Source organism: Cupressus sempervirens, chromosome 4, assembly GCF_028749045.1.
Source record: "Cupressus sempervirens isolate cs-2001-9-10 chromosome 4, ASM2874904v1, whole genome shotgun sequence".
NCBI lineage: Eukaryota > Viridiplantae > Streptophyta > Pinopsida > Cupressales > Cupressaceae > Cupressus > Cupressus sempervirens.
In genome coordinates this window covers 100489150-100506248 of record NC_143121.1, presented here as the reverse complement: position 1 = coordinate 100506248, position 17099 = coordinate 100489150, and the positions used below count along the sequence as shown (strand labels likewise).

The following is a 17099-nucleotide window of genomic DNA, read 5'->3' as shown; positions in this document are numbered from 1 at the left end:
CAAGGAGGGAGAGAGGGAGAGAGAGAGAGAGAGAGAGAGAGAGAGTTCCAAAAAAAATTGTGGATCATCTAAAAAAAATTCAATATATGTAAGGTGATATTAAAATTATTTTGCAAATCCCATCAATATAGCCATGTAATTTATGCAATGTTAGATTCTTTCACTTCTAACTTAAATTGTATCTGATTTTTTATCAATGTTTTAGATCATATTAGATGATCCATCATTAGGATGGAGCAAATAGTTAGAGAAAGAAAAGATTAATTAATTATAAATAAGATCTCTCTCTCTCTCTCTCTCTACACACACACACACACACACACACACACACACACACACACACACACACACACACACACACACATATACGTATACATATACATATATACGTATATACATATACATATATACATATATATTTATATAAATATATACATATACATATATACATACATACATATATATACACGTGCACATATGTATGTATGTATGTATGTATGTATGTATATATATATATATACACACACACACCCTCGAAAGTAAGAGACTAAACTATATATGTGTGTGTGTGTGTGTACATATATATGTATATACATATGTGTACATACATACATACATACATACATACATAGTGAGTGTTTGTTTAGTCTATATTTTGTCTTCCTGTCTTTTGACTAGTTTGTCTCTATTTTCTTTTTATTGCTTTTGATTTATTGACTTAAGATTTTATTTTTCCTAGTTTTTTTTTGTAACATCCTACTCGAGAATCGAAGAGAAATAACCCATCATGTTTCAAAGTTTACTGAACTATTAGTTATTATTTTTAAACAATATCAAATTGACAATGTAGAAGTAATGTACACATATATGAAAATATACTACATATTTCATTCCTCTAGGATTCCTTTGTGTTGAGTCACATTGAAGGATTTTATTTCAATTAATTTTAAATCTAAAAAATTACAATATGCAAGATCATAAAGAATAATAGATACTTCATCTCATAAGCAAAAGCATGATTACAAATGATACAATGGAATACACCTAATGAATAACATCCACTGCACTTGTCTCAGGGTATGCAAGAATAGATACAAGTACATTAAAATACAAGATACATGATAACATATAAATACATCAATTGAATAGAAGTCTCTAGAATAGGAATACAAATGATAATAGTACAACTACATCAATGGACATCCAACATTTTCCAAACTAAGGGAGACCCAAATGGTAAGAAGTCACTACCTCCTTGCCACATGGTTGCCTAATCAAGATTCCACTCTCACTGTGTAGGGAAGATAATGAATGATCCATATACAACTAATCAATTGTAAAACATTCCTAGACAAGGAATCCTAATAGCCAAATCTACCTCAAGGGTAACACATACTACTCAAGAAGAAAAGATAATCAAAATTGAATAAAAACTAAATCCCATGCCAACACCACATGCCATGTCAAAATACATATACCAAGTACAATAAAGCATCAAAATCAAGATAAAGTCAATGAAAAATATCCACCTCAAGTCAAAATCCAAATGTCAATGGTACAATAACTAATAATCACCAATCACCATCTATGAAAGAAAATCACCAATAGTAATTACATCAACCAATAAGTACACCACCAGAGGCAAAAAAAAATCTACAAAGGAGACTTTGTCTACATTCTATGGAGTGTAATCACATGGCCAAACTACTTGAATTACCATGGATTGGTCTATCATTAGACCCTAGACCCTCAAGCATTAAGTTACCCTAGACCCCAGACCCTCAATGTGACACATACAAAACTAGAATACCCTCTCATGAAGACCAAAAAAACTAGGCATCATCCCATTCCCATATTTAGCCTATACAAGTATGGAAACTTATCTCTAACTTATCTTTTTAATGTGTTTTCCAAAAATTAATTACCAGATTATTACTTATTACATAACTTATAACAGTTTACCTTGACACTAACCACTTTGGGTCTTGGAACCCTAGTGCAAGCCACTCCCAAAGACATGCACCTAGACAACCTCTACTAAGAATACAAATAACAATTGTATCCTATACCACAACATCCATAATGATTGAACTCGGTTCCTCAACACAAAACTCAAAAACAAGTTTATTTCCCCAACTCAAGTAAACATAAATGCACCACAAAGAAAATCTCATAAATGCAACTTCTAGTTAAAAAACACATGGCTCATCATAATATCCAAAACAAATAAACATCATAGAAGAAATCAGAAAAAGGGAAATCCTTTGGTGTACATCCTAATTGGTTAGCTAAATAGTTCACAGGAAGTAGAACCATCATGAAAATTTGGATATCCAAGTTACATTTTTTTTAATCATCAAGTTATACATGGTCTTAAGGTTAAATGATCTCCCTATGACTAAATATTTAAACTCATTCAAAGATGTCTCATTCACAGACAAAATTAGATGTCATAAGCCAATAAGATCATCATGCTTAAATCGATGTATTTAAGTATCAAACTTCATTAGAAACAAATTATTTAATTATAACAATCAGAAGTATAGATTATACGTTTTAGAAATTGTAATTAGGTTTAAAATATAAACTAATCTTAATATTTAATAAATCCAAAATTATATTTAAAATACAATATAATATGTATATAAAATGACAAAAATAATTAACAATTAATAATTTGATAAAAATTTAAATTAATTTAAAATAATTAAAATAACATAAATCTTATTAAACATTTAATATTTAAATACATTTTAAAAATAACATATTTTTTTTACAACCCGCACCCATGGTGGGGCCAATGTTCACAACCCCTTGGACTCACGCGGCCTTCCCTTTGGGAAGGAAGTTGTTGCTTCAGTGACTCACATTGCCTCGACAACTTGCATTGCTTTGGTAGCTTGTGTTGCCTTGGCAACATTTGTTGCTTCGACTACATGCATCCCTAGGGGGTCAAGGGTCATGCTACCACACCCCCCCCCTCACAAACCCAAAAAACAAAAGAAAAAAAAAAAACTAGAAAAAAAAGTTGCAATAATTTTTAATTTAAAAAAATATTTATTTTTATATATGTATCTTTTTTACTATCTTTTTTGTACAATACTCTAATAGAAATCTTTTTCTAGCTAACCCTTTATTTATTTTTATTTAAAAGAATAATATGAGAAGAAATTTTAACAAATTGCAAATTCCATCTAATTAGATTTCAATCAAACCCTAGTTCAACAAATTCATTTTCTCCCTAAATTTTCTTTTGTAGATACCAATAAGAATCTAATTTTGTTCACATAGATCCAAGCTAATCAACAGAGTAACATGGAAGATTCAATCACCCAACAAACACAAAGAAAACATATCTTTTCCAATGAAATATAGAACCACGAGTTTTCAAACCCTACCTCAAATTGATGCTAACAATCTAACAACTAGGAAAAATTCTTGCCACAATAAAACCCTTCAAGCTACCAAAATTTTATTCTTCTCCAAATCCCAGAATTGCTCCCCAAAAACTCGTGTATGTAATAATGACATAAAAACCTCTAATATATAACACTAAATCCCTTTTAGGATTTCTTTTTCTAAAAGCCTTAAAATGTAATTGTTTTATTTAATTATTCTTTTCATGCACATCTAACTCACTTTTCAATTAAAATATTCTTTTATTTTTAATTTTGGAGACCACTTTATTATTTAATGCAAACTTGTTAAACATAATTATTTATTATTTAATAAATAAAGATAACTAAAGTGCATTCTTTAAATGCAACACAATTTAAATCCATATTAATTAAATAATCAGACTAAACAATACTTAATTTTAAAAAACATTCTTTGAATTTAAATTTTCTAAATCGAGACTTTGAGTTGCATATTTTACTTTAGCCAAATAAATTCAAATAATTCCAACACTTAAATATTTTCTTCTAAATATTTTTCCCTTTTTAATTTAAATAACATTTGGTCATTTAAAAATCAGCAATACACGTTCTACCAAGCAATCACAAAGTCAAACCACAAGAAATGCATAAGGAAAATCAACCAAAGCAAAAATCAAATCACATACGCACAAAAAGACTCATGGGTTTAAAAAGAGTAGATAGTTAGTTATGAGTCCTCCTTGTAGGACAAGTATTTAGGCTATTGCTGGGATTGGACCTGATCTTTATCTCCTCGTTCCTACCATTGAGTTATTGTAATAGGGCACGCTCATACTAAAAATTCAGGAAAGTTGATGCCTGATACCTGCACCCAGCATAAAACATAGGCATGTACATGTACACACACAAATATGTGTATGTATGTGTGTGTGTATATATGTGTGTGTGTGTATACACACATATATGTATGTATGTATGTATTTACATATATATGTACATATATATATATATATGTACATATGTATATATATATATGTACATATATATATATATATATATGTACATATATATATATATATATATGTACATATATATATATACATATGTACATATATATATATATATATATATATATATATATATATATGTACATATATATATATATATGTACATATATACATATATATATGTACATATATACATATATATATGTACATATATACATATACATATATACATATATATATGTACATATATACATATACATATATACATATATATATGTACATATATATATGTGTATATATATATATATATATATGTACATATATATACATATATATATATATGTATGTACATATATATATATATATATATATATATATATATATATATATATATATATATATATATATATAGACACAATTTAAGCTAGAAATGCAATAATCTCTCGTCACTGTAACTTGTCACTATCCTTCTAGAACTCAAAAGTCTACATGTTGCCATGAGAATAGTTGCACTCTTCTTAATACCCTTGAACTCTTCTACTTGTATTGACATCAATGACAATATTTCTCCAACTCAAGGTATATAGTGCCAAATTTGAATAAAATCTTATTCATTAAAGTGCCTTGTTGCATATAACATTGCAACAAAAGTGGAAAATATATTTAATACCCTCAAAGTAAAAACTAATGAGATTGATGTGGATATATCAATGGCTAAGGATACAAGGGTAATATTAAGTTACATTATTTATATAAAAATAGATCATATAAAAATAAATCTCCAATGTCCATTGAGATGTAATTAAAAGTTGGAAGTGCACCACTTAGACCATTCATATATGTTATGGTTCAATTGATAGTTAAGTATGCATGTCATTTAAAGATAAAACTCCACATAGAATTTTAATTACACTGAGGAGAGTAGACATTGTGAGAGTGGTAAAGAGAAGGGATCAAGAGTAAGGAGACTTAGCTAGAATTTAGATTATTGACTTAAGGACTAGTTATAAGAGATTTAATGTTAAAACTTTTCAATCACAAATCAACATGGAAGAGGGATTTGAGGATTTAGCAACACTAAAGTCTTAAAAATGAGGGATCTAAATGTCAATGAAAATTGTTTAAATAATGAGATCAATGAGCACATTTTTTTGAGAGTGGGAGGGGGCAGACAATAGATAGACTAGACTTTTAGGAGAATACCTTAGAGATAGCTATGAATAAAAACAATGAAGAAAAGAAATGTAGTACAATTCAAGTAGGATTTTAAAATAAATTTAAAAATTATGAATAAATATCTAAGAACATCCCTAATGAAAAAATATCCCACTAAAGAGTACGACATCCCAAACAAAATTCCCATCTCTCAATAGTAAGAGTGTGAGATTGTTTCATTAAATTCTCACAAATATGAAAAAAGCAAATCCAACTACTAATGACTAGAAGTTATTGATAACAAAGAACCATATTGGCACATATACAACAACCAATTAAGAAATGTTTATTTATTTTTCACACATAATAACATACATAGTGTCAAAATAGAATAAAACCACACACATTAAAGTGCTTTGTTGCACATAACATAGCAAGAGAACTGGGTTCATTTCAGTATACTAAGAGGGAAAGTTGAGGGACTTGATGTGAATTTATTAATAGATATGGATGCAAAGGTAATGTTGATTTCCAATATTTAGAGAGAAATACGTCTTATAATGGAATTCTAAGGCATGTTGAAAATTAGATTTTCAACCTAGAAGTACACCACTCAAACCATTGATATATGCTATGGTTGAATTTGTTAGTTACTTAGGCATGCTATTTGAAGATCAAATTGTATATATAATTCTAATTCGACCAATACAAAGACAATAGAAAGGAATTGATTGTTTTCCAACCACAAGTTTGATTATTTCGAAATTCATTATTAATAAATGACATTTAAAAGAAATAACATGAATAAAAATTGAGAAAAATTGTATGTAAAGTCATTGTAAGGTCTTAAAATAAAATTATCTTACATATGGCCACCATGAGAAAATGAAAAAGAGAAAGCAATTTGCAATAAAAATATATATACAGAAGAAGACATATTTATGAAAAGATAAATGATGTTATGCACTTCTTTAAATCTAATCCAAGAACATGAAATGATTGTACATTTTCACGATTATTAGAAAATTATTAATTTATACTATTTTGTTTTCTAAAGGTGTTAATTTTAAATAAATTTTACTCAAACAAAAATGTGTCAAAAAATTCTTAATTTCTACTATATTTATGTTCTCTAAAGGTATTAGTATCACACTAATTTTATTCAAACAAAAATACATGTCAATTATTAAAGCCATAGATTTTATATATTTAAACTATAAACACATATTCAAAAACAATGATATAAAATACACTGAGAAATACTCTTTTCTTTATATATAAGTTAGATAGATGCCTAACAAAGAATATTTCTCAACATATTTTAACATGATTTGTCTAACAATAAATATGTTACTTGGGGGAGCCAAGGGGAGAAGAGCCATATACCATTCTATCATTTGCTTTGTTTTCTAAAATATTCATAAAATTAAATACTAAATATATCTATCTCCTAATGCACTCGAAACTCTTCAAATGAATTAGGATTTTCACTGATCTAATCTTCTTAATCTACATCCACAATGCAGTCCAAATATAAAAATCAATAAAAACATTAAAAAAATTATACTATTTTATATGAAAAATAAACAACACTTACCAACTCTATTCCTTTCACTCATGCTGCCAGTTCGCTCAACCTTCTATGGCCGACTAAAACCAAGAGAACCCTGAAATCGCATCACTTTTTAATCCTTAATAGTTCACTCAATTCTAAAGCATCTATATACATAATTTGACTCACATTTAGCAGGATACGAAAAATAAACAACACCTTGAAATCACAACACTTTTTTAACTCGTAACAATTCATTAAATTATGAAACATCTGTAAATATAATTTGGCTCATACATAGCAGCTTCCAATTCCAACTATAAAGCCTAGGGCCGCTTGGTCCATGGGTACCTTGTGCCACCTTTCTTTTCGATATGGTTGCAGTCTTCATCACTTCCATATTCATCGTCACTTGTAGAATATTCATAAGCGTATACATCCCCGTCTTCTTCATACACAGTTTGATGAGGGAATTCAGTTTCTTTCACAGCCACTTTGTCCATGACTGTTTTGTCAATGTAATTTGCCACCAGTGAACTCAAGTCCTCGTTCAATCTCCCTAAACTCAGATCCCCAATTCCATTATATAGAAGCTTCATTCCACATTCTCTAATTTGAATATTTTGGCCTTTTGCCATCACATGAAGATGATCAATATTTTTCAGTTTCAATGTGAGCGGATGATTAATCCCATGTAGACAAATGTACAACTGATCCCCTTCAACTTTCTGTCTATTGCTGAAGGCTGTAGACCAAAATTCTTTTCCATCATCTCCTCTAATGCTCATCTTCATGCACTTTGTAGAAAGAGATTCATCATTTCGGAATCCATACATGAAATTCAAAACAAAGCACAGTAAAACTCCTCCACATTTAGCCGTCTTGTTTACAGGAGATATTAGTATATCTGTGAAGTTCTGATCATGCAGATATTTATCCCTTGATTTATGTTCTAACCATTGTGGAATTTTATTTGCATGAACATTCAACTCTTGTAAGCTGGTCATATCCTGTGAAGCATATAAATTGGGAAGGGATTTAATTTTTTAAAAAAATGTATAGGTATGCAGATGGATATAAATAGTATATTTCTAACTTTTATATTGCTATTTGATATGAATCATTTAAACAAATCAAAATTTAGAATATACTATTTGAATCAGATATCTTTATCCTAATCAACAAAAATAACAGAATTGCTGAATGTCAAGAATTGATTTTTTACATGATATTTTTAAAATCCTACATATATGATAGGCCCTTATGCTTTAAAGAGTGCTAAAGACAACACAAATTTAATGAGAAAGAACATAATAGAAAATATCTTCATCCACTGATTTAAGTCAATGCAAAGCTTGCAATCAGATTTGAACAAGACATTTGGTTAAGATTTGAATTGTTTAAGTGGTTCAATTAAAATCATACAAATAGATAAATCTGATTGAAGAGGCTATTATGATATCAGATGAACCACCTGAGCAAATCAAAACTTAATTAAACATATTTTGTTTAAGAAATAAAAAATTAATAGAAATGTTGACTGTCAATAATCATTTCTTTATCTTACAATTATTTAGTCTTACTACAGATAAGCGCGGTCACCCTTAAACATCACACACTAAGGCCCCGTTTGGTTGGGGAAGATGATTTTTTGACATAACCAGGCTATCTTATAACCAAGTTTTCGAAAACCTGGTTTTGTGGTTTGGAAAGCCAATGGTCCGTTTGGTTGACACGGAAGATGAATATACTGTGGACCCCACAATATTATTAAAAAAACTGTCATAAAATTCAAAACCTGGTTTTAATTTCGAATTCCACCTTTTTGTTGGAAGAAACTTCTTCCAATTTTTGACCAAAATTGGAAGATGAAATTGAAAACCAGGTTATAATTTTAACCAACCAAACACCAAAATTTTTTTGCAAAACCTGGTTTTGCCTCTGATAACCCGGTTTTGGCCCTCATCTTCCACCAACCAAACGGGGCCTAAGGGAAGAATTAAGCTTGCCAAAAAAAAAAAAGTCACCTTTGACTATTTAACACTTTTAGTTTAGGAATTAAACTTTTGTGTAATGTTTAAGCTATCCCCATAAGCACCTGTACTCTAAAGAATACTAAGGACAACACAAATTTAATAATGCAAAATAATAATAATGATAGAAAGTACCTTGATTCATGATTAAGTTATAATGCAAAGTACACCATCAGATAAATAAACAGCACATCTACTTGAAAAATTAGTATAGTTTCAGATAATTGGCTTAAACCAATCAAAATTTAAAATATTTTATTTAGACAGAGATCAATCAGAACTATCGACCATTGATCATTTTCCTTCACAAATTTTAAATCCTACGTGACCGATTAACCCGTCTGCCTTCAAAAGAGTGCTAAAGACAAGAATAATTCAATGGGATAGAGGATAACAGAAAATACCTTGATCCACTGGCTAAGCCCTAATGCAGAGACACCGGACCCACTTAAGTACAACGTCTTCAACGAGCTTAATCCTTCAGCTCCCGCCAGGCTTCTAACCTTTCTGCATCTTGATATGTTCAGCGTTATTAAGGACTGGCATAATTTGAGTTCTGGCAACCGTATGAGATTTTCACAGTTACATAAGATCAAGATTTTCAGCTTTTCCAAGTGGGACATATCATTGATTGTCTTCAGCTGTGTACAGTCTCCAGCATCCAACTTCACAAGTCCTTTGGGAAGAGTCGGAAGTCTTTCCAGAGATTGGCATTTGCTCAAGTTCAGCTCTCTTAAATAAGAAAGGTCATGAATGGTCGAAGACAATTCACGGAAAAAATTGTTTCCTAAGTTGATAAATTGCAATGCAGGCAAATCCCCAATCCTTTCGGAAAGACCCTCCAAGATATTGCAATCACTGGCGTCCAACCAAAGCAGCGAATCCAATTTAGAAAAGCTAAAAGGAAGTCTCATTAAATTAAAATTATTCTTCATTTCCAGAGTTGTGAGGCTCTTAAGGTTTCCAAAACTGTCAGGTAGCATACTTAATCTGAAGCAATTGTTCATGAACAATTTCTCCAAGCGAACAAGGTCTCCAAATTCCTCCGGCAAACGACATATGCTACGACACCCACTCATATCCAGGTATTCCAAACAGCAGAGCTTCCCAATTGAGGAAGGCAAACCTGTCAAACTGGCACAACCATTTAAAACTAGGGTTTTTAAGGATGAGAATTTCTCTAATGAAGGCAGCTCTTTTACAAGCCCCAGAGAGTGTATATCAAGTTCTTTTAGGTTAGCAAGCTGCCCAATTGTATGAGGCAGAGATCTAATAGACCAGCAACCAGTTAGAATCAACTTCTCCAGTTGAGTGAGCCTTTGTAAAGAAGGGAGCTTATCTACACCTGAAAACCCTGCATCTAACTCTACCAGAGCAGTTAGCTCTCTAAATTCAGCAGGAAACGCCTTAAGTGAAAAGCAATGCCGTAATGAAAGTCTTTCAAGTGAGAAGAGTTTAGAAATGCTGTCTGGAAGCTCTACCAAGTTTCTGCACCCGGAAAGATTCAAGCTTTTGAGTTTCCCTAGATACCCAATAGAGCTGGGAAGTTCTCTCAAGTTTTCACATTTCTCCAAGTCAAGCATTGAAAGAGAGGATAATCTTGAGAAGTCGTCCGGAAGCTTTTGAAGATATGTAGCATTCTTCAACAGCAGCACACTGAGATTCCCTAATTTCTGTCAATAAAACAAAATTCCCAGTAAATAAAATCCCCATGTCTAAAACATTTTTGAGGTTATGGATCTAATGCAATCACCGTTCAAAGAATTCACCTTGGAAAAAGATGCTTCACAACCTCATAAACTCTGTAATTTAGTGGGAGGGCTTCTTGCCACGGAACTCAAATCCAGCACAACTATATGGTCTATACGCCATCGAGATGGAAAGCGTTCCAGTGGGCATGAGTTCCAACGCAGCCATCTCAAATTTCGGGATATCTTTCGGTAGCCTCCTTCAACCGTTTGTCCGTCCATCCAAAGAAAATTCAGATTTGTCATGCGCGCCAGGGATTCTGCGTTCACTGTTATATTGCTGGCCTCAACTCGGGAAATTGAGATGCTTCGAATACTTGCAGTTCCCTATTTTAGGATCATCAGTTTTTCAAACTAGATTAAGTTTCAGTCATTTAATATCAAGATCCAATTTCTACAAACTAAATTGCTAGAAAACAGCTTGTTGCCTTAAACAGGGAAAGATTCGTTCTTACCAGGTTTCTACTCGCTATATGCATTGCTTCTTCTGGCTTCCATATTCTTGTACGTTCCTCCAACTTTGGTGACTCACTGGCTATTGCCCTACCCATTTCTTGCACATAATCATGCATTATAATCTTATGTTGCTCATCTATCCATATGAGGGACTTCAGAACTAGGTTTTCCAAGGCTGTTCTTGGACGAAACCTAATCGCTTCCCAGTACCTAGACGCTGTTTCCATATTCTCTTTGCCATTTAAGAAACAAGCAATATCAAGAAATATCTCTTGTTCACAAGGATCAAGACCTTGGTAGCTAAATAATAGCCTCCTGTGGACCTCCTGGTCCATTGTATCTTCTAGGTACTTGGTAGAGCTTTCCCAATCTCTGACATTTTCATTTCCGTATAAGAAAGCTCCAGTTATTTCTAACAGCAGTGGAATTCCCTGGCAAGCTTTTACAATCCTTGTAGACCAGCCTTTATAATCATAATATGGATGTTCCCTTAGGAAAGCATGCCAGTTAAATAATTCAGTGCTCTGTTTGTCTGAAAATTTATTAATGTAATAAATACCATCTGTCTGTCCACATGAAAATAGTCGGTCATCTCGGGATGTCAGAACGACCCTGCTTCCAGGTGCAAGCCAATCCACACTGAATGCTTCGAGCTGCCTTAGACTGTTAATGTCGTCCAAGATAACAAGTGCCCGAATGGATCCTGCATTAGCTTTCACCAGTGACTCTCCATGTTTAACACTTTTCACAAATATGCATCGTCCTACAAGATCCTTCAAAATTTGTTCCTGGATTTCACTTATCCCCCGTCTCTTAACATCAGCAACAAAGCTAACCGCTTGAAACCTGAAACTAATTCTGTTAAAAATGGCTTTGGTGAGGGTAGTCTTCCCAATCCCACCACTACCACATATCCCTACTGTTAGGGAATCGTCAGATTCCATTTTGAGTATGTCCATTACATCCGTCATGCGCTCCTCCAGCCCCACGGCATTAAATGGTAGATTATTCACAATTTGGAGATTATCCAATACTACACGTCTCACGAGCTGGTCTGAACTCCTACATCCAGTTTTGTAAACAAAACAAACTTACCATTTATGGAAGGAAAAACTAATTTAAAAACAACAAACTTGCATTCTTTAAAAACGGAATACGTATTGACAAGTAGTAACGTAGATGCTAGTGTAACCAGTAACGTAGATGCTTATATAACTAGGACATATAGGTTAAAAAAAATCTACCGTGAAAACAAAGAAATTGCATTCTCACTGCAATTTGAAAATTTGAATGCAGATTGAGAATATGAATATAGATGTTATTATAATTATTATATAGATTTTGGTTGTTTTTTGGTCTGTTGGTGGAATTGAATAGTTTTTAATGAGTCTATTGGAAATCAAGTCATGTTAAGTGATTCCATTATTATTAAAGATATTTTAAAATAAATTTTTAATTCAATGATGAAATTGCCAGAAATCAAGAGTCTTATTGAGTGCAAGGCTGTGACATCATAAGAAATCAAAGACATTAAATTTTCAGTCTGTACTGAATTTATGTGTTGTTTCTGAATACAATTATGTGAGAATATTTTTGCATCAAGATTGTCACACAGTTGAATCCTTAAACAATGAATAAAACTATAAGAAATACAAATGGACATCTTTTAAGTTTTTGACTCTAGTCTAATAGATTTCAGCCTTAAGACTTGTACTGTTTTAAATAATTGTAGATTTCAGCCTAAGACTTCTACTGTTTTAAATAATTGTAAACGAAAACTTGAAATGAAAATTCCTCCATCCATATCCAAAATTACATGAATTGTATTTACTATTTTGGAATTTCTCTACATCCATATATTTAACTGTAGAATGTCTTCAGACATTATTAGTTATTTGTATTAACTCAATGCTATTACTGAAAATCTTTGTTTTACTCACCCGCCCCCTGCCAAAAGCCAGCCAGTTTGGAAAGACATTCGAGGTTGACCATATGGCGAGTAGGAAACTTCATTGATCTCTCTGGTGCTTGAACAATCATGCGTAGCCACCACGCTAGAATCACTCTTATAAAGCCTTTTGATATCTGTTGGTCCTACTTCATAGAACAATGGTCTGATTAAGCAGTTTGATCCGCACATGCCCAAGAATTCTCCCTGATGTCGGAAAAAAGAGTCTTCATAGTGCCTGGAGACAATCGGAATGTGAATATCTGTCCTCTCCCAGCCCTGCTCCAGAACTGAAATTTTTTCCCTTTCTGTTTCCCATTTATTCAAGTCAATATTCACAACTTTAATTCCTCCTGCGCTAAAAGATTCGTACAAATTGTCGATGAATTTTTTACTCACATCTGGCCCGTGGTAAACCAGAAAAACAGAGTACTTCATCCTCTGGAGAGGAACTTCCTTTGGAAGATAAACAGGTCCTACCGGCAGCTCCGCCAAAATCAAAATATTTTCCCATCCATTCAAGCTGAATGCAAGCATGTTAATGCTGGAAGGCTCGTCCAGTATAATGTGCAGATGATCTAACTCCTTTGACACCGGATTACGCCGCACAAATATTCCGAGACGATTTCCCGATTTCAACGACTCCCTGCATCTATTCAAAATGGCCTGGATGTGTATTTCTTCTAGCTTTCCAGGACCGGAAATCGAAATAATGGTAGTACACCTAGGGCCTTTTCTTGATAGAGGTTTACATGGCAGAAGCACTTCTGGAGGTTTCAGTAACCACAAGTATTTGACGCTTACACGCACTTTTAAGCTGTCTCGCAGGACACGGCTATCATAGATCACAAGAGTTCCACAGCGTGCTGGAAGTCCCTTGGGGTTATACAAATGTTCATACTCGAGCGGCTTTGTACTATGAATCTCCTTAGCATAGCGGGAAAATAAAACTAAATTTTGTTTCAAAGGATCTTCTTTTGAAAGAAGATTATCTCCCGCAGGAGGATGCTCTGGCGATTCTTCCAACCTTTTCTTGGATTTCGATGGAATTATGGTGGCTCCGCTACGAAGCGAAGGCAGATCCACATAATTTGGCAGGTTAAGATCCCGTAACGATGGCAAGCTTCCTATATTTTCAAGCAGAGCATCTAGGGAATGAGAAAGAATCAGATCCAGCCTTACCAGCCATCGAAGCCAGTGAAAATCCCTTTGTAGTCCAATCAGCTTGCGATTCTCCAGCAAAATCGTCTTAAAATCTACAAAATTTCTCGATCTTTCGACGGCAATTAGAGCAATCACAAACAACCCGCTCTGGCCTTCAAGATCCTCCAATTCTTTTAGCTCCTTCGACGCAAGCGTGTTGCGCAGTCGATCCTCGATGAGTCGAATTCGACCATCCTTGAGAAATAACATGGCGAAAATTCCTCTACCCCGATGTTTGGAAGTATTCACGCCAAGATATAGTAGCCGCTTCCCTGAAGGTCCGGTCCGGTCATCTGTTAATGGTGCAGTTGGAGACAAAATATTTCAAAGAAACTAACATTCATACTGAAGACTGCTTCTAAAATTATTGTGTACGTTGTCTGATCGATATTTTGGATCATCTTTTGCGATCTATTATCAGAAAGAAAGAGAAATCAACAATTACTCATTAAGAGTGATCGGTCAATCAAAACCGCATTCAACAAAGATCAAAGATATACACAAGGAGTTTAATCTGCATAAACAGCGAAGATCAGAAAGTATACACAATAAAGATTTAAAAAAGACATTCATATAAAATTCAAATGCAATCATCAAAATAAACTGTTGAAAGCTCATACCAGAAACTTTTATATCCACTAAAAATGAATACTGTAACGAGCATAAAATTAAAAGGTTTAGAATTCTATATCACAGGAGTTCCAGGGTGCTGGAAATCTCTGAAAAATAAATAAACATGAACCATTGATGATTGTTTCTTGATTTGTTATATATGTTTTGTTGTGATCTTTTGAATTACAACTTTATGGTGATCAGAGAAAGGGAATTTGATAATAGCTTACTGAAGTAATATGCAATATTGATAAAAATATACATAACAAATTCAGAACAGAATTGAAAAAAAAATTAACGTGTAAGATCAGGTATAAAATATAGGAATTTGTTGATAGATCACTGATATAGTCTGAAACAATGATGAAAAATCATACATGAACTTTGAAGAAATGTGTAATTTAAAAATAATTCAGAAATAAACATGAATATTGAAGATTATTTCCTGATTTGTTGTGTATTCTTGTCAATATTTTGGATCAGAGAAAAATAATTTGGTAATAGATACTGATGCAATCTGAAACATTGACGAAAACATACATAACAAAAAAATACAGAAACGCACTGTAAAAGAAGAATTGGAAGAAAAATAAGTGTAGAAAAAGGTGTAAAATTAAATACCCAGTCAAGGAGGCTCCAGGAGAATACTTTTTCAGACACAGAACATACGTTCTACTAGCAGCCGCTCATCTGAAATACAATTGAACTATAAATACCGAATACCCATAGAAGGCATTGGCATTCATCCAACGTCCCAACAACTATAAATAAATTTTTGTGGCTCCTCCGAAGAAACCTGGTGGTAAAAGCTATAGCACATGAAACCACTTTCCTAACGATGGACTTTTAGAGTCCTCAATTTTGAATCAGCGTGCCAGCTTTCTCGACGAAGTAAAAGTGAATGCATGCATATACCATTTCCATTAACTTTCCTAGTAATTTACGTGAGCATTAAAAAAAGGCCCCATCACTAATTATTCGATTGCATTTGCCATCTACACTACTTTCCTCCTCTTCTTTTCTTTTACCTTTCTTAAAGTCGAAAAAGTTTCATATTCCTTTTCTATTGTTTAGTGAAAAATGTATAACAAGGAAAATGGCTTCCTTCTTTTTTGCTTGCTTTATAGGTATTTCTATGAAGGTCTCTTTTACCTTGGTCTTACTTCCTATTAAGATGAGGTTGGGAAGGGACGAGTTAGGATGAGACTATTTCTTTACAAATGTACCAAGTCACCCACAAACTAGGTGCATCGAGTTAGTCCAAGCTTTAGAGTCAAACTCGAGACTACATTCTTGAACATGGATATATATAAGATGAGACACTAAACTTAGGAATTAGTAGTCACTATTAGATGCAAAAATCATTGAAATTTGTATATCAGTATGTATGATCTCTAGTATAGAGACGATGTAGCTTAGGGTGTTGGCAATATTGACAATGTAATATTATTTTTTTCCACATTACTTTGTACCAAAACATTTTGGTTTGTGGCTTCAATGTGTTTATTATGGAGCTATAAGGAAGGTAAATTTCAAGTTTCATATGCTCATTCCTTCTACAAATGAAATGGTGAATGACTATACATCTTTATGTACAGAGACAAAGTATTTTCTAATGGAATGGTTTACATTCCTCCTTCAATGGTAGTTTTGTGTTCTAGCATTCATGTTAGTGTATCAGGTTGTATGTGCAATACTATTCTGATTTGTTCTCCAAGATAAGAATCTGATTATATGACTGTATGATGATAAGAGAATGCAGAGATTCATTTTTGTTATCAACGCTGATATGCACTGGAAGACTAAATAGCATATATGTTTTTTGTGTATAATGACCAACAAAGATGGTGTATTAATAGATGGGAGGGTTGACTATGGGTCACGACCGATAGCCGTGACTCATACTTGAGTCACGTCTATTGGGTGTGACTCAATAGTAACCCTCGATAACCTTTCCAATATCAATGGGAGCAATATGAATATGATTTAATAAGGCAATAGATAACAT

General features: G+C 32.8%; 1 protein-coding gene across 1 annotated transcript; it reads right to left on the bottom strand.

Annotated features, from left to right (window-relative positions):
• Nucleotides 1-7201: 7201 nt before the first annotated feature.
• LOC149560133 (uncharacterized) lies at nt 7202-15983 on the bottom strand. Its single transcript, XM_089824520.1, has 6 exons — nt 15713-15983; nt 14925-14993; nt 13269-14751; nt 11328-12390; nt 9529-10797; nt 7202-8101 (listed from the first exon to the last, which is right to left on the bottom strand). The coding sequence occupies exons 2-6, from the start codon at nt 14926-14928 to the stop codon at nt 7418-7420; spliced, it is 4503 nt and encodes a 1500-aa protein (XP_089680646.1). The 5' UTR covers nt 14929-14993; nt 15713-15983; the 3' UTR covers nt 7202-7417.
• Nucleotides 15984-17099: the final 1116 nt, after the last annotated feature.

Excerpts from the sequence above, each read along its gene's own strand:
- LOC149560133 (XM_089824520.1), bottom strand. Across the intron at positions 12,391-13,268 it reads TGGCTTTTGGCAGGGGGCGG|GAGTTCAGACCAGCTCGTGA; the intron begins GTGAGTAAAACA and ends AACTGGATGTAG. Across the intron at positions 8,102-9,528 it reads GGCTTAGCCAGTGGATCAAG|GATATGACCAGCTTACAAGA; the intron begins GTATTTTCTGTT and ends TATGCTTCACAG.